The sequence below is a fragment of the Asterias amurensis genome, chromosome 5 (genome assembly GCF_032118995.1).
Source record: "Asterias amurensis chromosome 5, ASM3211899v1".
Taxonomy (NCBI): Eukaryota; Metazoa; Echinodermata; class Asteroidea; order Forcipulatida; family Asteriidae; genus Asterias; species Asterias amurensis.
Genome location: NC_092652.1, coordinates 3,198,834 through 3,224,183, shown reverse-complemented (window position 1 = coordinate 3,224,183; position 25,350 = coordinate 3,198,834). Strand labels below are relative to the sequence as shown.

Sequence of the window (25,350 nt, the reverse complement as noted above, 5' to 3'; positions counted from 1 at the left end):
CATTTCTTTTTTGAATGACTAACTTTTTTTTGAATGAATGAATGAAACTACATCATTGTATGGTGCGTTTATTTTTCACAGATTTTTTTAGCAGTAATTTCAGATAGCGCTTTATCGTACCAAAATGGCGTCTCAAAGCGCTCGTTTTTTGTCTAGAAGGTATGTGGATCAATGCTCGATACGTACCCCAATTTGCAGTTAGTTACGACCCTATAAGCTAAAGTAGTAGTCCCAGCCATTTTTATGTACTTTCCACCCAGGGAGTAGTTAAAAATCAGGACAGTTCTTTTCGGAACTGAGAAGTCTCCCGAACATCCGATAAATCTATACTCCGCGGCAGTAAAATAAAGAAAGACGGTTCTCTAAGAACAGACTCTACCTGGCAAGTAGATATATACATGGTGTTACCGTAAACCAACGATACCTCACCATACAATGCTTCAAATCTTATACACGTCCACATTGTTTTACATACCTTGTACTTGGCCCCATTTCATAGAGCTGCTTAAGCACAAAATTTTGCTTAAGCAAAAAAATCCTTGCTTAGTAAAATTAGATTACCGGCCAAGACTCCACTCAACTTTTATGCTAAGTAAACAACAGCTAAATACCAGTCACAAGCAATGTATATGGCATGACATTTTGGTCAGTAACATGTGTAAAACAAGGGAGCTATTTTCGTGCTTAAGCAAGTTTGTTGCTTAAGCAGCTCTATGAAATTGGCCCCTGGTCTACAAGGTGCTGCAGCCAACAAACCAGAAAATATTGGGTTGAACCCCAGCTATAAGTCTAGTTCTTTTATGTACGTTACACAACACACTGGACCTAAAGCTTTACGTCCCATCCGAAGGCAAAACAATAGCGGTCAAGTGTATCGCTAATTAATAATACGGTTTCAAGAGCCCGCACTCTGCCGATCGAATCACTAGGGCCTCAATTTCAGTGAGCAGATTCAGCCCCCAAAATAAGCCGGCAAATAAACTATGCTAGCCAGAATAAGGCTACCAGCCTTAAGACATACCATGTCTTAGGTACAGTTTGTGACGGGTATCCGGCTCATTATTGCTAAGCAGGTTTTTTAAAGCAATTTAAGCAGCTCAAAAAAAAAATTGGTCTATGAGCTTTTTTTTTTTTTTTTTTTAAGTTTTGCTTTAAAGGCAGTGGACACTATTGGTAATTGTCAAAGACTAGCCTTCACAGTTGGTGTATCTCAACATATGCATAAAATAACAAACCTGTGAAAATTTGAGCTCAATCGGTCATAGAAGTTGCGAGATAATAATGAAAGAAAAAAACACCCTTGTCACACGAAGTTGTGTGCGTTTAGATGGTTGATTTCGAGACCTTAAGTTCTAAATCTGAGGTCTCGAAAACAAATTCGTGGAAAATTACTTCTTCTCGAAAACTATGGCACTTCAGAGGGAGCCGTTTCTCACCATGTTTTATACCGACACCCTCTCCCCATTACTCGTCAGCAAGTAAGGTTTTATGCCAATAATTATTTTGAGTAATTACCAATAGTGTCCACTGCCTTTAAACCAAACACTTCGGTTTGCAAATCTCGAGTCGATTCCCTCATAAACCCATGTAGTCAAATGAGTTACTCTGACACAATTTCTTTTGAAAAAAAATCTGTCCATCTAACATATTGCCGCCCACGAGAGACAACCTTGGATAATTATTGCTCCTAACGAAGGTGTGGGTGGAAGTCAACATTGAAGATTGTTTCCTTGAATTCTTCTTAGTTTGATCAATGAACCGCGAACTCAGAAACACCGCGCCGTATGAAAAGCCTGACGGTCGGCACAACTGAAAGGATCGAGCGAATATTTCTTTACCAAACCACCTAATATCAAAACTGCTACTAATATTTTGCCAAGGGTATCAATTAAGCGCACAAAAATGCTCTTTTAGGTTTTCCAGCCAATCTTTTCAGAGGAAATTAATAATTAATCAAATTTGACGCCTCACTCCAAAATCAGGCTTTTTGGGTAATAATGAAATGACAATAGTTAAGTGAAGCCATTTAAGTACCGGCATTGGTATCAAAATGACGCGATGTCCTAAACATTATGTATTTTGAACAATATACTAGCCACCTTGGCCCTAATTGGATGTTATTTGAAAACCCTTATATTTTCATCTACTTGTTGAGCGAAATGTAGTTTTTTTCCATGAGTTATGGCAGGCAGTGCGTTGTTTTGGTAGGCAGGGTCGCATGGCATTTTCAGTCAAGTTAGCAACATGTATTTCATGAGTTTCAACCTAGACAATGATCAATAGGCGTACGTTGAAGATTAAACTACGATAAAAGACACTGGACGCGTTAGTTAATATAGACCTTATCGCAAATACCAATGCGCAAGCGCAGACTGTTGAATGAGGTGCATTGTGGGATAGATATGAATCAAATTTTGCTACCAGCTAGACCACAATGCATCTAATTCCAAGCTTTACGCGCGCGCCCCAGTATTTGCGAAAAGGTCTATTGTCAAAGACCAGGGGCCAATTTCATAGAGCTGCTTAAGCAAAAAATTTGCTTAAGCACGAAAATAGCTTGCTTATTTTACACACGTTACTGGCCAAAATTTCATGCCATATACATTGATTGTGACTGGTAATTAGCTGTTGTTTACTTACCATAACAATTGAGTGGAGTCTTGGCCGGTAATCTGATTTTACTAAGCATGATTTTTTTTTTTGCTTAAGCAAAATTTTGTGCTTAAGCAGCTCTATGAAATTGGGCCCAGTATCATCACTTAGTGTATCCCAACGTTATGCATTCAATAACAAACCTGTAAGCATTTGGGCTCAATTGGTCATCGAATTTGCAAGAGAATATTGAAAGAAAAAGACCCTGGCTGAATTACTTGTTGTGCTACCAGATGCGTAAGAAAAGGCTTCAGCTGAAGTCTTTCTATTTGTGAGAAATTACCTCTTTCTCAAAAACTCAATATCAAAGAGAGCCGGTTCTTACAATGTGCTTTGATATCAACAGCTCTCCATTGCTCGTTACCAAGTATGTTTTTATGCTAACATTTATTTTAAGTACAAATAGTGCACGGTGCCTTTAAACAAATGCAATTGGTATCACTTAGCCATTGCGTCGCAAAACTATATTGCTCCATAAACATGCTTTCAAAACTGTACACAATCATGCTGTCCTTATTCATTCAAACTATTGTTTCTCTTTATGGTTATACATTTGTTTCGATATCCCTGGGCCTAGGGTTTCGGTACCCCTACGTCTCGACACCCCAGAGTGTATTTTCGAAATCCGTAAACTCGACCGTGAAAATCATCAGGTATTTTTTAGAACTGCCTTATAGGGTTGTCGGAACATAGGGGTGTCTGAAAGAGCAGTCAATTACGTTTTCGTGACACATGATTTCGTTCTGCTCATAATTCAGTCCTTTCTATTTCATTGAATGAAATTCAACGCATGCACCACCTTACGGTTGACTTTCTTCTACCTAACCTACAAATTGATGACATAGGATGGTTGAGGAGGTTTTGATCGCAAATGGCTCGCTAGAGTGGAACCGGTTTGTGGCAAGAGATTTGAACTTGTTCACGTTATCTTGTCATATAGAACAATGTTTATCTTGAAGCGTTTGGGTACGTTTTGTACGACACAAAACACAAACGTCCACATAATTTAAAGGAACAGTTGCCTTGGATCGGTCGAGTTGGTCTTTGAAAAGCGTTTGTAACCGTTTGTTATAAAATGCATATGGTGAAGATTTTGTAAATGTAGAATACAACGATCCACACAAACATGCCTCGAAATTGCACGGTTTTCCTTTTACCTCGTCGACTAACACGGTCGGCCGTTTATGGGAGTCAAATTTTTGACTCTCGTATTAATGGCCGACCGTGTTAGTTCTTTAAGGAAATGGAAAACCACGCAATTTCGAGGCAAAGTACGCTTTTTGAAAGTGTGACGTCATGCAAGGGATATGATACGGGTCGTGTGATAGGGTTATATCACATTCTTGTTGCTGTTGGTCGTCCAATGAGAATCGACGATTCAAGTTTGCTTATTGATAAATATTATCAAGTCAAATCGCCACGTAACTCAGGCATTGTGCAGTGCATAATCGCGGGGAAAAGTGGCACAATATATTTTACTATTTTTCCTGTCGTGCAGTATTTATTGAGTGTGTCCCCCCTGCCCCCCCCCCCCCTCCCACCCCCACCCTCCCCTTGTCGACTTCAGAAACTACGCAAATGATCGCGGGGTTAGAGTGGTGCAGTGCACTGTTGGGGTTTAGACACATTTCACGGTGGTCTAAGTTGGCAATATCAGCTAATCCTTTTGCGTGTTTTGGGAACGGAGGCATCAAGACAAACCGGACATGTGAGCACTGATGCGGACTTGAAGAACCGTGGAAGATCCAAATAGAAAGGGGAAAAAAAAGAAGACTTTTCATTTTGATTTAGTGTCCGAGATTCGTGAACGGAAACACCGGGTCGCTGACAACACAAATAACAGGAATGTTTTATTACGGAACGAATCACATTCTCATCGCTGACTTTCGTTTTTTCCTTCCTTTCCTTGTTTCGGGATGTTTGTACTGGGGGAGGGAGGAATGAATAAAACAGACGCTCTCAGATTGAGAAGTGACGCGAAACCACTCAGCCTATACGCTTTAATCTAGCAGTTTGAACTTGGATACGGATGGTATATGAAATTTACTTTTGCTCGATCAGGGACCGTCATTGCAGTAGTCCACTAGTCTGGCGTACGGTATTAATAGCGGAGCAACGACGTTTGAATAGTGGCTGTGACGTCATCACTCTTTGCGTATTTATGACGTTTTACACAATCTGGTTAAAGGGCTATGTACTTTTTATAGGACAAAAAACACAATGTCCACAGATTTACATTAAACTTTACACAGTTTGAAGATAATGATAGTAGAAAGCTTCCATGAAAATATTACTTACTGAGGTGCTGTAGTTTTGAGTAATTATACCACTAGTGGGTGTAACTTTCAGTGGGTGTAACTTATAAAAACATCGCAATTGGCCTTGCTGACGTGTGGCGAACACTATATTATTTGAGTGCACTGTTTGGTTTGGGTGTTAGGCATATACAGACTAATTCATCCAAACATAACAGTGTCATGTGAATAAGTTCACCATATTTCCAAACGGCTACACAAGATCTTTTCAAAAACAACTGTCTAATAGAAGTTCAGATTCTCGCGAAGACTCAAATCTCTCGAGGTCAGCTTATACACAATCTATGGCCATCGATGGTTGGTGAACAAAATACTGAATGATAACGACTGAACTAGTTCAATAAAACACTATCTCACCGCCTAATCAAAGTTTTTGTACAAACCGAACAAGAAAAACAAATCATTTTCTTTCCACAATCCACAGCGTCTCAGTTATTCGCCAACCTTGAGGTACGCTGATGAAAATCTTGCTAGGTTTTTATCTAAACACAAATCATCCTAGCCCTTCGAAACAGGTTCCCTCACAATACGCAATTTGTTTGTATGTCACCATGGTAATATTAATATTAAGGTCACTAGTTTTTGAATGGCTTGGTTTTCATTAATAGCATCGTGCAGTCAAATCAACCATAGTGTAACCAATTAGGAGGTCCTCTTGTTGAATAAGGAAACAACAAAAAGCGAATTCGCTTTATCGGAGATTTTATGATTAAATTTATGATTATTTGATCGATTTAAAGCAATCGCACAACATCGGTAAACAGTATTGTCCAAAAGCCCACACTTCGTGTATCACAACTTATACATAAAACCACAAACCTGTGAAAATTCATCGGTCATCGGAGTCGGGAGAAAATAACGGGAAAGCCCACCCTTGTTTCCGCACGTTTCGCCGTGTAATGACATGTGTTTAAAGTAATCCGACATTCTCGATTTCGAGAATTGATAATTGTTAAAGTTTTTTTCAAAAAGTAAAGCATTTCTTGGAACAATATTTCAAGAGAAGTCTTTCACCCACCTTCTGTAAACCCTGTAAGTGAACTTTTAATTTTTGTTCTGTTCAGAAAGTGTCCAGATGCTTTAACTGAAATAATACATACATCATATACATACATACATACATACACTGGGCTATATTGCTTTTTTATTTATACCACGTCTCAGCGCTTTAACAAAGAGAGAAAAGCATTGCGAATAAAGATAAATCAATATATTTGTCAATTTTGAGGGTTTTCCATGTTTAGAAGCATCCTTTTAGTATTTTTATTCAGGCTTCTGATGTGAAGTCCCAAAATGAGTTTATAAGGTATACCAGTTGCACCTAGATCATTACTGTTTGATAAACATGATATCTAGCAAATTTAATTAGGTTGGATGTGCAATATAAACAAACCAAACAACAGGTCAAAATTACCGCAAAAAAAAAAATATTGAGAAAAATTGTTTTACCCGTTTCTGGGTCAATTTAACCCGATCTTTGTGTCAAATTGACAAAGAAGTGGGTCAAGTTGATGCATAATCCATTGTTTGACCAGTTTCCGGGTCAGCTTGAATGATAAATGGGTCAGTGCCCATTAGACCTGATAAACTAGGTCAATTATGAACAGATCGGTTTTAGACTCCGGAGTCTTTCAAAGGAAGATGTTTTCTTTGACTGCGTTGGTTGTTTGTGATGAATTTAACCTACTTTACCGACACTAAACATCACCCACCTAAAAATGCCGTTCCGTGAAAGTTGTTTACACTCCATTGGAGCCGAGCTGACGATGTGTACGAAAAAATAAAACACTATTAATTTGTGATGTTCTATACGCTGCCAACATTATACAAAATGAGTTGAAGTAAACAAAAGCAAACTTATTTATGATGGCCTACATTTGTCTCGTATAAATGTGTGAAATTGACGCAAGGAGTTCCTGTGTGTTGCGATACCTTAAAGGCACTTGACTCGTTTGGTAATTTCACAAATTAATTGTTAGCATAATTATTACATACTTGGTAACGAGTAATGGAGAGCTGTTGATGGTAGAAATCATTTCGAGAAACGGCTTCCCTCTGAATTAACGCAAGAAAGAGGAAAATTCCCACTCAAATATTAAAATACTTCAGGTTTGAATACTTTTATTGGGCATCTGAAACCACAAACATTTTGTGCAACAAGGGTTTTTGTTTTTCATTTTTTTCTAACCCTTGCGACTTCGATGACCAATTGAGTCTGAATTTTCACAGATTTGTTTTTTTGTGTGCATATGTAGGGATACACCAAGTGAGAACACTACTCTCTGACATTTACTAAAGGTGTCCCAATGCCCTTTAAGTCTGTAGACAGCTCATATTCTAGGGTTTTGAGTCAAATTGTTTCTGAACTGACATTCACAACTGGTTTAAGTGCTTCATAAAACAACGACACTCTGTAAATTGAGCTGATTTGCCGACGAACCATCTCTGACAGGTTTGTCCAAACTTACAACGTGATAGTTTTCCCAAGCGGTAATTAACGTTGCTGGATAGAAATCACATCGGCTCACGTCCAAAATCAAGAGATATGTTTTGTGTAATAAGAAGGAGAAAAAAAACGGAGCGCAAAATTGCATAACTTACATCATGAAGTGATGAAAGGATGATGCCGTCTTTAGCTGGAAGTGACAACCCGGGTAGTGGGGGTGATCACGGGGCGTGGGAGGGTGCTAAGTGTCGGCCTGTCGCTTCGTGGATTCACCAAGCTCCGTTGATACGACTGTCCCCCCTTGATAACTCCGTCAAAATACACCAACATTCCTGGAATTGCTGATTGACCTGGGTTATTGCACTCTGTATGAACCAGAAATTGAAAACATGTTTCTTCAAGGTGATCGAAATATTGGTGTTTTGAATTATTGATTTGCACAAATTAGTTAAAAGTTCACAACATTTAACAAGCAATTTCTTTTTTCGAAAAAGTGCACCCCAATTGTGAAAACATTTTGCACAGTTTTTGTTTTTCAGGAACTTGGAATTAAAAAGTACAAGAAAGGGGCAAACGAGAAATGAAGCAAAAACACCCCCACAAGCTTAACACCAATTATATTACCACCCCCATAAAAAACACGTTCCTGCATTCTTTTGTTTTGCAAAGACTAAATAAAAAGTTCACCCATTGATCACTCTGCATGTTAAGATCGATCATTAGTCTTAACATCAATGTTTTAAACAATCCAACGACGAAGCTTTTACGAAGAAGTGCAGCTTTTAAAGGACCGTTTCTGTAAAGTTAAGCAATCAATCTTAACCGGAACACGTACACGAAGTCTTCTCACTTGATGTAATCAAAACACTTTGATAAAATGTTGTTGTTTTGTTGTAGGCAGGCTTCATCGAGGTTCAGTAATTATCGACATGTTTTTTTTGTGAATACCCGTCTAGAAACAAATCTTACTACAGTATTTTGACCTGTTGTAATAATGCACAGATCTATGTCTAATTTGTTTATCGTATGAGGTAACGACAAGGGTGTTTTTATCGATATGTTGTATAGGTTTTAGATTTGACCTTTTATAAATTCGAAAAGTTGCCAGAAAAAGCATCACACTCAATCACTTTTTTTCTTAAGAATTATTTCCACACGACTTTGACTGGCAGTTCTGACAGTCCGTATTGTGTAAAAAAAATCCATAACTATACCACGGATCAATGTTATTGTTTCATTATCACTGAGCCGCGACATTATAATTTACTTCCAGCCTCGCTTTAATTACGGTTCCACCATGTCACAGTTTCCTTATGACGTCACAAACACTGCACCCAATAATGTGTAAAACATGGATGTTACCAAGTCCGTTTTTAAGTTAATATTTGTTTTGAGTAATAACCAAACGTGTACCTTCCCTTTAATGTTTTTGTTTTTGTAATTCCGTAAAAGGACATTTTGGTTTGTCTTATTGGTTTGGATTACTGTTTATCATTGATAGAAAAGGACGAATCAGAAAATGAAGAAAATGAAGAAGAAGAAGTAGATGATCTGTAAAAGCTGTGTCATCAGATTAAACAAATGGATTAAATCATTGTCTTACAATGATAGTGATTTATAAAGATATTAAAGCCTCTAGAATTACTGTAACTTAATAATAACTGTAAAGATAAATCACATTGGAAGTCTCCGCAAATATCATGGCTGCATAAAACAAAAAACAGGGGATGGGTTGGTTGGGGTTGAAGTAAGGGTGTTAATGACACCTCCGTTGGGACATCAAGATCCATTAATAGGTAGCATTCATCCTAGGGTTTATGACAAGATACGTCTTGACTTTGTCTCACGTTACGTTTCTGATCAGTTCTGATGCATTAAGATGATGACAAACAACCCGGGTTTAGCGAGACGTACGTCGACGCAACGGGAGCCTTCGGTATCAATTTATTACTGCAGTGAAGTGATGGATTTCTGTTGGTGTTAGTTCGTTGTGGCTGCCGTACCATTGTTTATGGTGTCTCTTTTAGATAGGGAAATAGACAAAAATAACAAAAGCACGAATGCAAATCCGTTGTTTAATTTTGTTTGTCTTGGAGTATAATAATAATGATAAACAAAAGTGGCTTCGTATGAAGCGCTCAAATCTGTCACATGTGACATTTTTCCTTGACACGCACTAAGTAGGCCTACTGGTTTGTTTGTTTGTTTGTCTGTCTATCTGTTTTAATAATCTTCCGGTCAAGGGAACAATGTAAACTTGCACAAGGGTATATAGAACACCAAGCTGGCAACAACCAATCTCTATCATACAAACATTGGTTAACAAAGTCTGTAACTAGATGAAATCAGTGGTTACCCTCGTAGGATTTGAACCTACCACCTCGTAATTGCAAGTCCTGCAGTCGAACAATAATTTACCTCTTACTAGAAAAGAAGTTATTGACCCATACTGCAATGACGTCACGGTGACACATCATGATCAACTACGATAACGACAACGACAACGCCGACGACGATGACGACGACGACGACAACAAAAACAACAACAATAACAGCAACAGCAGCAACAACGACAACAACAACAACAACAACAGCAAAAAAGGAACAACAACAACAGCACAAACTGCAATAACAACAACAATAACAACAACCTACGCCACACACATTTCTCCACTCAATTTGTCATTATCGTTCTAACTTTTGACAACCATTTAATGCAGGTGGTGTCATATTTTCATCCAATAATTCGTGGCTTTTAAGGAGCGATTTCCCCCGTGGTCAGTTCGAATTAGGTCGATATGTAAGTTGTGTGTGTGCGCATCGGAGTGTGTATTCCGGACACTGATACTGAGAGAGAGAGAGAGAGATGGAGAGAGAGAGTCGTTCCCCCGACGGGCTCGTCATCCAGACTACTAAGATTGTAACCATTCTACCCACTTCATCCATCATCTTCTCGGCACTTTAACTCTGTCTGTCGTTGTAAAGAAATACTCTCGTTGCTCTAAGCCACAAAAGGAGCTTATATAGCGAGATGTAAAATGAAGAAAGTGGAATAATCTCAACTATATTGGTCACTGCGGGCTGCAATCTAATAAAAAGTGAATGGAAATCTTTCCTAATGCTGGAAAAGCTGCAAGAAGAAGAGATCACTTTGTCACGTCGTCGAAACGATGGGGATTGGGTGATTGACAGGAACAGTACATTCCTCAAGCTTGCATTCCTTTTTTTAATACAAATCAACTAATTATTCATGTAAACCACTTCCAAACATCAAATTGCTCATCAATTTTGCAGAGGCTAAATGTATACAACCATGCTGACTCTAGATTACGCACGTCGACCATGGTGTGCAATTTTGAGTCGACAATTTAAAACTCATCGGCCTATCCCGAGGCTATTCCAGAAATAACATCTCGCGAGACTTCACATTCTAAAGCTGTTTCTGATTCCTCCTTCAATTTTAATTTTTTTTTTATTTCCACGGAGCGCAATGTAACCATTGAAGGAGTTAATGTTATTATTGGATGACTCTTAAAGAGAAATTGAAGTCTAACTCTAATCGAATTTGTTACATCGAGACCGGACGGTGTCCTTTAGAATTAGCGACTGTTTAACGAGCCTATAAACCTACGGCAAGGCCGAGCGACCTCTTCAGGAACAACCTGTCTCTACTCGTGGAGGTCGCAATCTGCATTGATCTGGGTCTGGTTAATTAATTAGTGACTTCCATTGAAGGCTAATTGAGGACACTCGTTGGAAGTCAATACGCAATATTGTTATTATCAATCACAGATATAAATTCAACCGACTGATATTATAATAACACATTGCGTCGTAAAAGAAGGGCGCCCCCAGCTAGCGGTAAAAAGAAGGAAGTCCATTGGCCGGTCCCCTGTCTGTATCTATGTAAATTATGTCATTTTTATAGCTTCTCTCTTGAAGATGACTTGAGTAAGCTAGGCGAAACGTTGAGACCAATAAGAACCCCACTCCTTGATAGTGACATTTATAACGCGAAGTCCCCTCGATCCACAAAGTAGTCCCAGCCGTTTTCCCACCTTCCGCCAAGGTAGTAGTTTAAAAAGCAGGACAGTTCTTATCAGAACTGAGAAGTCTCCAACACTAAAAAAAAAACTACTCCCCGGTAGTAGAATATCATTAAGCAAGCATAGTTCTTGAAAGAACCCAATTTACCCAGCTAAGTAGAGACGCACATTGTGCAAGCGCAAACCATTGGTTGATACCTCATAAAGCAATGCCCCAAATCTCATGATACCGCTATATTTTTGTTTCGAATAGTTTAGCTTTTCTCGGTCACTTTCTGCAAAATGATCAACCAAATAAATTTCCATGCGGTCGAATACAAGATATTTTTCCTCTCTTCAGATATATACTGAGTTTCAAATTCAGAATATTTATAGCCTTGTAGCCATGTAAGGAAATTCGTAAATTAGAGTTGTATATTAACATATTTCCAGTTCCAGATCTGCCTATGGCACAGACATTCTATTAACAAGAATAATACAAATTTAGCATTTCCTTCATTGACAATCTCCTTACGAGATGACGGATGTGAAGTCAAAAGCGTAAATGACGAATTATCGCTAAGTGCAGGAACAGCAAGGTCGTAATAATTCAATCACGGATCAAGTCAACCTTGCCTTTTTTCTTTTCTTTTTTCGACTCTTAAAAAAAAACAAAAAACAAAAAAAAAACAAGATTCACGATTGAGAGATTTCCCCTTGTCAAGCCGACCATTAATTGATCGTGATTTCAGTTTGATTTGTTTCCCCTTCTAACTATTAAGGTCAGCCATTTTGAAATTTAATTAGACAAATCAGAATTTGCAAAAATGAGTTTAGATTCATTAAAGGCACTGGACACAATTAGTAATTACTCAAAATTATTGTTAGCATAAATTTACTTGGTAACGAGCAACGCAGAACTATAAAACACTGTGAGAACCGACTCCCTCTGAAGTAACGTAGTTTTTGAGAAAGAGGTAATTTCTCACTCAAATATAACTTCAGGCATGAAGCCCTTGTCGGCATCTGAAAGTACACCAATTTGTGCAACAAGGGAATTTTTTTCTTGAATAATTCTCTTGCAATTTAGATGACCAATTGAGTTAAAATTTTCACGCAATGCTTATGTAATGCATGTTGATCTTTGACAAATGGCAAAGGTGTCCTGGGGTTGATTTCACAAAGGTAGTCCTAACTTAGGACTAGTCCTAAGCAATGCTAAATGATAGGACTGGTCCTAAGTTAGGACCAGTAACTCATCCTAACTTAGGACTGGTCCTATCTCTTAGCATTGCCTAGGACTAGTCCTAAGTTAGGACTACCTTTGTGAAATCCACCCCAGTGCCGCTAAGCCCACCTGGTGACCTGTTCTGCACAACTTGATCCTTTTAAATGGTTCGAAAATAAGTAACAGCTAAACCACCTGATGCATTTCTTTTACAAAATTGACGCTAATTGATGTACAGTTTTAAAACCATTATTATAACGAACAATTATTTCATAATTTGCAGGACTAATTTGAGAACCTTAAACAATACACTACTCTAAACCACCTGATGCATTTTTTCCGTAATTCACGCTAATTGATGTACAGTTTTAAAACCATTATTATAACGAACAATTATTTCATAATTTGCAGGACTAATTTGACAACCTTAAATAATTCACTACTCGATTATCAACATTCCCATTAGTAAACCTTGAGATCGTTTTATCACCCTGAACTCTCTCAAATGTTGTACGAATGCTAGTCTCCACTCAAGCAGGATACAACCACTCATCCCTGGGTCTCAACATTTAATGTTTTTGTTTCTTTTCCTTCTTGTTTGACAGCAAACTCATGCGACTCCTGTACGACATTGAAATGTGCTATCCATTGTAGCGGCTTCGGTAAGTGTTTAAATGGTTTAATAATTTAAGAGATCTGACAGGATGTGTATTTATTCATGGCCGTGCCTAACGTGGTGAGAATAGAGTGTTAAGAAGGAGTCGATACGGTAGCAGGGGACAGAGGACTGTTTTGCCCCAAACACCCGATTAATTTTTGTATGAAGTTAAAGGCAGTGGACACTATTGGTAATTACTCAAAATAATTATTAGCATACAAATTTACTTGGTACGAGTAGTGGGGAGAGGTTGATAGTATAAAACATTGTGAGAAACGGCTCCCTCTGAAGTGACGTAGTTTTCGAGAAAGAAGTATTTTTCCATGAATTTGATTTCGATACCTCGAGTTTAGAAATTTGAGGTCTCGAAATCAAGCATCTGAAAGCAAACAACTTTATGTAACAAGGGTGTTTTTTCTTTCAAAGTTATGTCGCATTTCCGACGACCAATCAAGCTAAAATTTTCACAGGTTTGTTATTTTATGCATATGATGGAATACACCAAGTGAGATGACTGGTCTTTGACATTTACCAATAGTGGCCAGTGTCTTTAAAGATTACTGGTGAACGAGTTAATGAAACGGTGAGGGACCTTTCTGAATGTATTTGATACAGAATAAAGTCAATAGAGGGCGGTATAATAGTCACAGATGCCAGAGCTGTGACTTGAAAGAGTTGCTACACGGAGGGAACAAGTTTTTGTTTTTGGTCACGTGGTTTCTAAGTCATTATTTTGGCACAACCAAATGTGCAGTCTTGTCTGGTACCCTATGTGCGCTCATCCGTGTGTTGGGGTGTTTGTTTGCTTGTTTAATGTGTGGTTTTTCTGTTGTCGTTGTCCTTTTTCGTTTCTTTTTCTTTTTTTCTTTCTAATCTATGGTTTATTGCTCCCCTTATCAACGTGCAGCTTACGACTACTGTTGGATCTGCACTAGGACGCAGACCACTGTGCCATCTTAATAGTAATCGTATGATTGTGGTTTACAATTTAAGTGGTAATTCCACGAATTAACCACATTTTCTTTGTCTCTAAACATCGCAGGTAAACGATCGGGACCGTTTGAAAATGACAATTCGAAAGATGTTCGTAAGATACAGGTATGACACTGTTAAAGGGACACGTTGCCTTGGATTCGGCGAGTTGCTCTTTGAATGAATACGATTGTTACGAAATGCATATGGTTGGAAATATGTTTTGAAATTAGAACACAATGATCCACACAAACATGCTTCGAAATTGCACGGTTCAATTATTACGTGAAATAACACAGTCGGCCATTTTGTGAAGCCAAAACTTTGACTCCACAAAATGGCCGACCGTTTTTTGTTCATGACGTATAAGTAACACCGTGCGATTTCGAGGCATGTTTGTGTTGATCATTATATTCTACTTTTACAAAATATTTGTACCCATATGCATCTCATAGCAAACGGTTTCAAACGCTTGTCATAGACCAAATCGCCGAATCCAAGGCAACGTGTCGTAAAAACTGATTTTATGACTTTTATTTGTTTCCTGTGATTTTTAAATCCGTTGTTACAACTAACACCTTGAGGCGATAAGGCATAAACATTAAATTTTGAAACTTAAATATAAAACCGAAATGTCATAGTTATTTAAAAACTGACAAATACTGAGTTATAGAAGAAAGAAGATTTTTTTTTTGCAATTTGGACAGAACGGCGAAAGATCAGGCTCTTTGATAAGTGTCCCAGTGTCCACTGTGTTGTGACAATTGAAGCAATTAAATAAAAGTTGTTTCACATACCAAGAGAGGGCGCACTATTGTGAACTAGTCAGTGCGACAACTTGGTACCTATCGAAAGAGAATAGCGTGAAAATAATATAGCATTTTGACAAGTTTGATCACATTGGCATTCGGGAAAGCTAATTATGGCAAAATATCGAAAACGAACATGACTTAAAGTGTTACCTTTTCTAAGTAAATAATTAAAGACAGTGGACACTATTGGTAATGTCAAAGACCAGTCTTCTCACTTGGTGTATCTCAACAAATGCATAAAATAACAAACTTGTGAAAATTTGAGCTCAATCGGTCGTAGAAGTTGCGAGATAATAATGAAATAAAAAACACCCTTGTCACACGAAATGTGTGCTTTCTGATGCTTGATTTCGAGACCTCAAGTTCTTAACTTGAGGTCTCGAAATCAAATTAGTGGAAAATGACTTCTAACTCGAAAACTACGTCACTTCAGAGGGAGCTGTTTCTCACAATGTTTTATACCATCAACCTCTCCCCATTACTCGTAATCAAGAAAGGTTTTATGATGATAGTTATTTTGAGTAATTACCAATAGTGTCCACTGTCTTTAAGGATACTCCTTTTTCTATTTTCTAGTCACCGCCTTTGGAAAGTGATTGGACGAACAGTCAGCAGTGTACACTAGATGTGTGGTTCGATGAATTATCACCGGAGTGGCAAAGATACATAATCGGAGTAAGTCTCTTCAAAACTAACAATAACAACAAATTCCCCAACTCACGACAAACAGACAACTAGCACTCGACGACTCCTAGCGATATACACTGTATGCGGTAGGAGGAAACCTCGCTAGTTTGTGTTTGTAGAAAAAAGGGAACATCAACAGAAAACTCGATAGTCATTAGTAGGTCTACGCATTTGTTAATCCATCCAGTTGTTTATAAATCATTAAAATTCTCCTTTCACAGTTGACTTGTCGAAGCTAATGACGATGAAATAATTTAGCTCTTACCAATTAGTAAACACAAAGGAAACTGTATTTATTCATCATTAATGATGATATTGTCGAAAACTAACGCCTTCGCATTTAATTAGTATGAGCATTGAGCCAGATAAAAGCCTTGAAAAGCTATTGTGTCCATTTTATCCTTACAATAAAATATTCGAGAGCCGTTTATTGTTCCCAATGGGAGCTTGTACTTTTTTACAAACATTACCGAAAGGGTAAAAAAATGTGCATAAATATTAAGCTATCTTTTAAAAACTGAACTACGATTCCAGTTGTTTACTGCAAGAATCTTGAAAAATTAATTTTCAGAAACTAACGCCTTCGCATTTAATTAGTATGAGCATTGAGCCAGATAAAAGTCGAAAACTAACGCCTTCGCATTAAATTAATATGAGCATTGAGCCAGATAAAAGCCTTGAAAAGCTATTGTGTCCATTTTATCCTTACAATAAAATATTCGAGAGCCGTTTATTGTTCCCAATGGGAGCTTGTACTTTTATACAAACATTACCGAAAGGGTAAAAAATTGTGCATAAATATTAAGCTATCTTTTAAAAATTGAACTTCGATTCCAGTTGTTTACTGCAAGAATCTTGAAAAATTGGTTTTCAGAAACTCGGGCGGTGCGGGACTAGAGGGTTAAATTATTTAGGCAATGAGTGAGAGACGTTGAAAATGTCATAGCGCCCTCATTTGGTCGATTTAAGTTGTGAGAATGGAGTTCTGTCCGCCGGAGATTCTCTCCCCAAATGGGAAATTAGCGAGGACTGGAGGAGGATGATTCAAAATAGTTTTTAATAAACCATGAATAATAAGAGGATGCAATCAGAAACAGTTTGTTTGTAGTTTGCCGTACAGCTGACAAAAACCAGTACAAAAATAAAGAGTAATGTTTTAAACTGTTTTTGAAATGATATCCTAATTATCTTTTCACTTTTTCTTTAGTAGCTGTTGCATTACTATAGTCAACCGGATGTAAACAAACAAAAAGCAATGTTTGCATAATGAAGTAAATGAAGTAAACGAAATAAATAAAGACAGGGCTACGTACGAAACAGAGCTGTGAAGATGTGAAGCATGAAGAGCGCCCCCTGTTGCTTGCCATTGCAGTCTATTTGTAAAGCGTTATTGAAACAGCCAGGCTACTGTGTCAGTTGCATAGTTCATCGGGTAATAAAACCCATTACCTGTACAATTTTAATTCATTAAACTTTGCTCAGAATGATCTTACAGGGCCAACGATAACCTGTTTCATTTTTCCTCCTTTCTTTCCATTTTAGATTTTTCAAATAGCCTCATCATCAACCAGAGATCCATTGTAGTTTCAACCCGGTGCCTAACTCTGTACTCATCATCACCTATAAACCAGCCCAAGGATGTACATTATTGGGGACGACCTGACTGCCCGCCGACTCAGCTATGCACACACCACACAATGACGATCCGAACAAGCAAGGCACCCGACTAAACAGTTCTCCCTTATGGGGTCGTGTAATAGACCTTTCTTTTGCAACGTCACATTCTGAGTTTTTGCCAACCATTTCCCGAGATTGTAAAAACTATGGAAAGGCATAAATGAAAAACGAAAACAGATGACCAGAGTTTTTAAGAATGCCGCACAACTACTCAAAAAGAGTGTTAAATTTGTTGGAAACAATACATCAAATCAAGGGTGGTATTTGATGAAAGTTTGCAGAAATTGATGAATTTGTCCAGAACATCTGTTAACAAGTTTGGAAGTTTATCAACAATGGAAACGTCTTTAAACTATTACTGGTTATGACTTGAAAAAGTTGACTTAAAAATTATCTCTGACAAACTTTGCTTATTAAGAGCAAATAACCCTGATAAGCTGACGTTAAAACCAAAGATTCATTAAAAAAAGGAAAGTCCAATTTAAAAAATAATACAGACTATAGTGACGTGCTTGATGACTATGATATTATTATAAGAACAACAACGCTCGATCTTTTTGCTGCTTTCATGATGAGGGGCGATCGTTAGCTTTTGTCGATAATTTAATTCAAACCAATTTTACCAAAGTCTGACCTTCCCTTTCAGCTGTTATTTACCATGAATTTATTTTTGTTTAGCTCTCTATACATTCCAACCAATTCAGTTTTTTTCTGTAATAATAACCTTACCATGGTCTGCTGGGAACAGTGGAAAAGAAAACCTGTTGTAATGTTCATCACGTGAGGGCAGTATTCAATATCACTGAAGAATCGAATCACTAGTCAAGCAACCCGTACATGCCGTGTTTGAATTGGTGGCTGCGACTGTTGTCAAGGCAGTTGCAGCCACAGCCACTATTATTGACCCTCACCCTTTCCAACATGATACAGCTATGGTTTCCCTAATTAAACAAAATTGTTGTCCTCAAAAAGAGGCAGTGAGGGGAAAAGAGGCTGGTGCGCCATTTTTCGACATAGTCAACATACACATCGTTGTTTAGCATACGGGGAATCAGACAAAAGAGTGCAGTCCGATTCAACCCCCTCGTTGCTTACATTCAATTAAACAATCATATATAGCCAAACTGAATCCTCAACGAAAAGTTTACCCCCCCCCCCCAGGAACCACTACAAATAAGAATCAAATAATATTATCTTTTGGTTTTACCAATATACACCGCTGTGTGTAAGCACTTTATACTCAGTACTTTACCGAGCTCTAAGAAATCTCATGCATTATTAGTACTCGGGTGGGATTCGAACCCACGACCTTTGCAATTCTAGAGCAATGTCTGACCAACAAGACCACCGAGATTGGCCGGTAGTTAGAGACATTTTGAGAAAGAAAAAATATATTTGTTATCCCCGATGCAAATTTCCATCTATACAAATTCGGTAAAAATACAAATTCGGTAAAAAAAAAACAAGATTTGAAGACTCCACAGGGAGCATAATTTACATTATGTTTACGAATTTATTGAGTTTTAAGATGAATTTATTCCCAGGCATTCGTCCTCAACGACGCTAATTAACTTGTGTAGATGTATATTAATATCACTTGTTATGCACACTAAAGCCCCTCAAATGCCATATTTTATGAGTCAAATTAAACCACTTGAAAAATATGTTTTCTAGGAATTTACATCTTGTTTTCTTTTGTAAAGGGACGGTGATTGTTTTGTATCAACTTCGTTTTGAGATAAAGCGATGCCACAATAATAAAATTTAATTGACCATAAAATACAGAATTTGTCATATCTAGGAACACATGTCCTTTTTTAATTATTAAAACTTTACGTGAATCTTACCCTCTTTAAAACTAAAATAATGTGCAGCAAAACTTCTGTTGGTATGTTTGGAGAACTTGGAACTCATTCATGTTTAACGTTGCATTTCTAAGCTGGCAAACTCTGGTACAATCTACCTCTTACGTGAGGTAAGATAAAGGTCTAACATAATATTATGTGTGCAGCTGTTTATTCTAATTGGGATATAAATAACAATGTTAATATATTAAGAAATATTTTCTTTAAAAATGTTTCTTTGAAAAAAGAGATTTCCCAAGAATGCGACATGCATAACAAATATAAAGAAGAGATAGGAAACATTAATATTCTTTTCTTGAATTAAACATTTTTAGTAAACATCTTCTCTCACAAGCAACTTTCCCAAGAAAAACAGATATCATAAACCAATTTGAGACAATGGTGGACACAACAAAATAATCATCACTTTGGTAATTGTGTTTGTACAACCAAACTAAAACGGTGCATGCCTATATATGCCAATAGTTTCCATCCTATCGCAAATTGCTAATTATGATTATGAAGCGGTTTTTGAAACTACACTTTGACATTTCTTTTAGGGAAATCATCATGCTGCCAGTTAACCTTTTATTTTTTTAATACGACGGGCAAAACCAGAATAAGAATAACAATTCAGTTAATAATAAAACAATAGATAGAGCAAACCTTCGAAGTAGAATTATCTTGAAGACAAGGTATTTAACCTTTTGAATATAAGAAACAATATAATACACAAAATATTATAGACTTGTGTAACTTATTTTTTAGAAATTCAGCTTAAAGGGACTATTCAAGAAAAGACAAATTCTGTTTAGTCTTAAAATTGACTACGAATTGGGTATTATTGTCTGATAGTCCGACGCACTCTTAATTAGCATTACAACTTTCAATGGGATTTATGACTCAATATATTTTGTAATTTTAATTATTTCACTGAATAAATTATTATTCGGTGTGCAACCCTTGTGAATTTTGATGAACAATTTGCTAAACATCTTTAAAAAGACGAAATCTGTTTAGTCTCGAAACGTATTGACTATGAATTGGGTATCAATGTCCGAGAGGCCAGTGCCACGGCCTTCATTTATCATTAAAGCAACTTTCGATGGGAATCATGACTCAAAATTTTATTTGGTTTATTGATTACTTCACCGATTAAATATGAATTCCATTATCCCCCTGTGCAATCCCTGTGAATTTTGACGGACAACTTGCTGCTGACCGGTCATCCATACCACAACCTGATGCATTAGATTGTTGACACACTGATCCTTATATTTTTTTAGCCAACTCTGGTTTGTTTAATTGCAACAAATATTGTCTTTTCGGGGGGATTGTCAGATCAAACAGATTAACAGTTCTCATCTTATCGCGTCCCTTTGAACCCAATTAGTTGTGCACACACAGCCGTGGTGCACATTGTATCTGCACGCAACCATCATTCATCATCACAGATACTTTCATCGGCTATGTTCCATAACATTAAATACATTTATGTTAAACTCAAATGATTTATTTCATTCAACAAGGGTTTGCCGTATAAATGATTAATATTTATCCGTAAAAAAATATGAAATGTATACACAAGTATAGTTGCTAAAGTTTAGTTATATTGGTGGTCAATGAAGTTGACTAATATAACAGAACAACTCAGAGTTAAACGAGTTCTTTTAAACATTAGTCGGCGCATAGATTTTTTTTTTTTGCAAATCATCCCACCCCTTCCATAAATAAGAGAACTATTCCTGATTACGTAAATAAATTAACTTATTGCTTAGTATTATTTAATTAGCGTATAGTTAGTGCATTGCCTAATTGGTCTTTGGTATGAATAACATAACTTTTATAAACCTCCAAAGGCATCAAACTCTACAACCCAATCCCTTCGTAAGAACCTTTAAAACTCCAGACGAAACATTTTCAAGTCCCTTTACCTTATTTTGCGAAATATTTACATGTAATCCGACTAGTTTTTATTCTAAATAACACTTTAGTTTTGGGCAGAAAAGGGTCAACATGTTTATTTAAATCACCACAAACATAAATCAATCATTTGAAATACAAATGAAATTATCTACTATTTTATTATTAATATATATCTATTTTTTTTAAGTAATCGGCTGTCTTTAACCCTTATTATGAATACAGACACGACATTTCGAGCAACGTGCACTAAGCTTGGCCATGATCTCAATTAAGACATGGTTCAGACAATAAGAGAAAAACAATATTATGCTTTTACAGACAGAATCCATTTCAAGTTAATTAAAATTTGTGTAGAGGCATTGTTGGTGCTGAACTTTCTAGAAATATTATAGCATTCCCTGGAAATCTGTATAATTATTCAAAATATTCATGATTGTCGAATTGATATGTATTTATAAGGCTTCTCTGTTGACGCTGTGCATTTTGTTGTCGAGGAATATCTTACATTATTTCAACGCAAACAAGGCTGTAGGGCCATCTTATTTTTCTTTTTTTTTCTGGTATAGCCAAATAATGATAACACGATCATAAACTGGAAATGTGTGTATTGATGAAAGGGAGCTGATTCTTTAACAATCGTAAAACGGTACTCTCGATTTTTTTATAGACTTGACCATGTTTTTTGGTCCAAAGGGCTTTGACGCATTTCTAAGTCAGGTTGACCCCAAAAAGGTAAAACAAATGAAACTCAGATTCTGCGTAGGTCTGACCCTTTAAGGTGTCATTTTGATCCGGATTTCGGGTTAGCCCTGACCCGGAATCCGGCTCAGCCTGATCCTAATGTTTTTAAAGTGTAATCCTAAATTTATGAGGCTTTGTACTCTCCAGAAAAAAACGAGTCAGAATTGACCCGGACTGCTGGTCAAAAGGAATCTGACTCATATCTAAGTCAGGTTGACCGCAAACAGGTAAAACAAAAAGATTTTAACTCATATTGCGTGTAGGTCTGACCCTTTTCTGTTTCATTTTGATCCATATTCCTGTTTACCCTGCCCCTGAATGTGGGTCAGTCTGATCCGAATATTATTAGATTGAAAACTTACAATTATGAGATTTTTCAAAGAATGATATACAACACAACTTAAAAAGTTAAAACCTGTGTCCAAAAAGTACTACTTACAGTAAGAAGGCAAGTTTATGGGTTCGTTTAATTAATTAGAAGACGTTTTCTGTAGCGCTGATTATAGCTTTGAGTTCACCGATCGCCACGTTTCATTGTATTCATAACTTTTAATTGTGTTTGAAACTGCAGAAAGACATAGATGGGCATTAATTTGATAGAATCTAGCATTAATAATGTATAATTTCATACATTGTAATTATTTGACTTTGTAGTGACAATAAAGCATACAAGAAAAAGAAGATGAAAATAATTATGATTTTTTATTTTGTTTTTGAGTCAATGTTGTACATTGTTTTTTTTGAAGACCCTGTTACAAAGAGCATTTTTTTATGCAACGAGGAGGTAAAATGCACAAGGAACTTCGGCAACACAAGAGACTATCTTCTAGCTGTAACTTACTATATCCAAAAGAAAAAACTTAAAGGAACGGTACAGAATTGGCAAGAAACAAAAATCGTGAAGATCACAGATTTACATAGAACTTACACGGTCTAATAATGATGATGATATTTGAAAACATCCCTGTTATATTTTTGTCTGAAATGTCATAATTTGAAAAGAAATAAATAGTCTAACTTCGCGTTTGGAGTTTATCGCTAAGCGAGCGTTTATTCGTATTCATTTTCATTTTGGCATCGATGCAATGCAAAATGCAATCGGTCTTTCACTATTCTCTCCTGACCCAGATGGCCGATCGATTTCAAACTTCTACAGGTTTGTCAGTTTATGTATGGTGGATTACCTAAAGTGCTTACAATGCCAGCAACTGTTTTGTTGGCAAAAACCAATTCTGCAATGTTCCTTTATATAGACAAATATTTGAGAATGAATGTTGGTTGGAAACTGTCTCGTGTCGCATGGCACTTTAATGCCAAAATAAGTACACAATTTCAACGTGTTTATAACTTAAACCTAATTTACCGAAACATGCAAAACCAAATACGAAAAAATTAAAATGATGACATAAAAACCAAGTAAAACATTTGAGTGTCGACAGTTCATGGAGGTTCAACAATAAATAATTGAAGAGAAGAAATTCCCATCAATTAATCAAGTTTTAATTAAACGCACTGTTGGCGATGTTTACTCCTCTAAAAATTCAAATTTTAAACTTTTTACATTTGGTTGAATATATCATTACCATGGATGCCCACGTGATTTAGAAAATTAGCATTAGTTGCACATACAAATTGGGCGCCTTCACTCTGCAAAGGGTGTGGGTCAAACTATGAAGCATGTACAACGGATATAAAGACAATGGGCACTATTGGTAAATGTCAAAGACCATTCCTCTTACTTATAGGCATGAAATAACAAACCTGTGAAAATTTGAGCTCGATTGGTCGTCGGAGTTGCGAGATAAATATGAAAGAACAAAAAAACACCATTGTCAAACAAAGTTGTGTGCTTTCAGATGCTTGATTTCGAGACCTCAGATTCTAAACTTGAGGTCTCGAAATCAAATTCGTCGAAAAATACTTCTCTCTAAAAAACTACGTCACTTCAGAGGGATCCGTTTCTCACAATGTTTTATACTACCAACCTCTCCCCATTACTCGTTACCAAGTGAGGTTTTATGCTAACAATTATTTTGAGTAACTACCGATAGTGTCCATACTGCCTTTAAGAGACTCTCTTGAAAACATTGCTCTGTGATTTTCACTTTTTTTTCTCTCAAAAAAAACCCTGACGATTAATGAAGCTGCAACTTGTACTGGTAAATTATATTCCATACATCTGCATTTATGTCTTGGCAAAAAAAGTGTTTATACAAAAAGTAACAAAACCCTTTAATTGATTGAACAACATGTGCGTCAAGCAGACGGCAAACATTACAAATGCTATATTAATTTTGTTTTTTTACCCATATACACCGATGTGTGTTAGCACTGTACACTAAGTGCTTTCCCGAGTCCTGTGAAAAAAATATCACAGGCATGTTACTCGGGTGGGGTTCGAACCCACGACCCTTTTAATTCTAGAGCAGTGTCTTACCAACTAGACTACCGACTAATATAACATATATTATTACAAATGCTACAACCTTTGGAATAACATATACATTATGTGATAACAAGTTTGAAATTCTTCCCAATAATTTGGATTATTTTCACCTGTACGATTGTCATCAACAAAATTGATCAGTCTTTCAGAAATAAATTTGTAGAAGATTCACAAAAAAAAAATAAAAAAAAATTGACTGCTTCATGCACTGCAAAAACTAGGGTAGTGAATTAATTATTCCTAACATCGGTGTTATTTAAAGACAGTGGACTCTATTGGTAATTGTCAAAGACTAGTCGTCACAGTGCGTGTATCTCAACATATGCATAAAATAACAAACCTGTGAAAATTTGAGCTCAATCGGTCGTCGAAGTTGCGAGATTAATGAAAGAAAAAAACACCCTCCGTCACACGAATTTGTGTGCTTTGTGATGTGATGCTTGATTTCGAGATTTTCAAATTCTAAACTTGAGGTCTCGAAATCAAATTCGTGGAAAATTACTGATTTCTCGAAAACTACGTCACTGCAGAGGGAGCCGTTTCTCACAATGTTTTATACTATCAACCACTCATCATTACTCGTAATCAAGAAAGGTTTATGATGATAATTATTTTGAGTAATTACCAATAGTGTCCACTGCCTTTAACACCATGACGGTGTCGTCACATATAGATACCAAGATAATTAACAACCCCGGTTTTGCAGTGTGATGACAAATTAGTATCTAGGTTACAAAGGAATAAAAAATGTCAAGTTCACAAATCAGTAAAACTATGGAGCTCTTTTTCCTGGGAGGGGAGGGGGGGGGGGTCCTTCTACAAGTCACAAAGTGAGAGAGTTTTCGGATGGTTTCATTCATTATAGTAATGTGGCCATGGCCGTCTTGCGTCATGCACTAAGTGTCCTTGCAATTAAAATCA

The 25,350-nt window shown here is 36.8% G+C and overlaps 2 protein-coding genes across 3 annotated transcripts in view; one reads left to right on the top strand and one right to left on the bottom strand.

The window, feature by feature from the left end:
• The window catches only part of LOC139937557 (uncharacterized), a 38,310-nt gene extending 15,651 nt beyond the window's left edge, over nt 1–22,659 (top strand). For both annotated transcript variants that reach the window (XM_071932759.1, XM_071932758.1), the window contains 4 exons: nt 13,272–13,328; nt 14,367–14,422; nt 15,685–15,783; nt 17,338–22,659. In XM_071932759.1, the coding sequence (XP_071788860.1) occupies nt 13,272–13,328; nt 14,367–14,422; nt 15,685–15,783; nt 17,338–17,379 (254 nt within the window). In that variant the 3' untranslated portion in view covers nt 17,380–22,659. The remainder of the gene's footprint in view (nt 1–13,271; nt 13,329–14,366; nt 14,423–15,684; nt 15,784–17,337) is intronic.
• The window catches only part of LOC139937701 (peroxisomal trans-2-enoyl-CoA reductase-like), a 267,220-nt gene that overhangs the window by 69,402 nt on the left and 172,468 nt on the right, over nt 1–25,350 (bottom strand). The gene's annotated exons all lie outside the window — the stretch shown is intronic.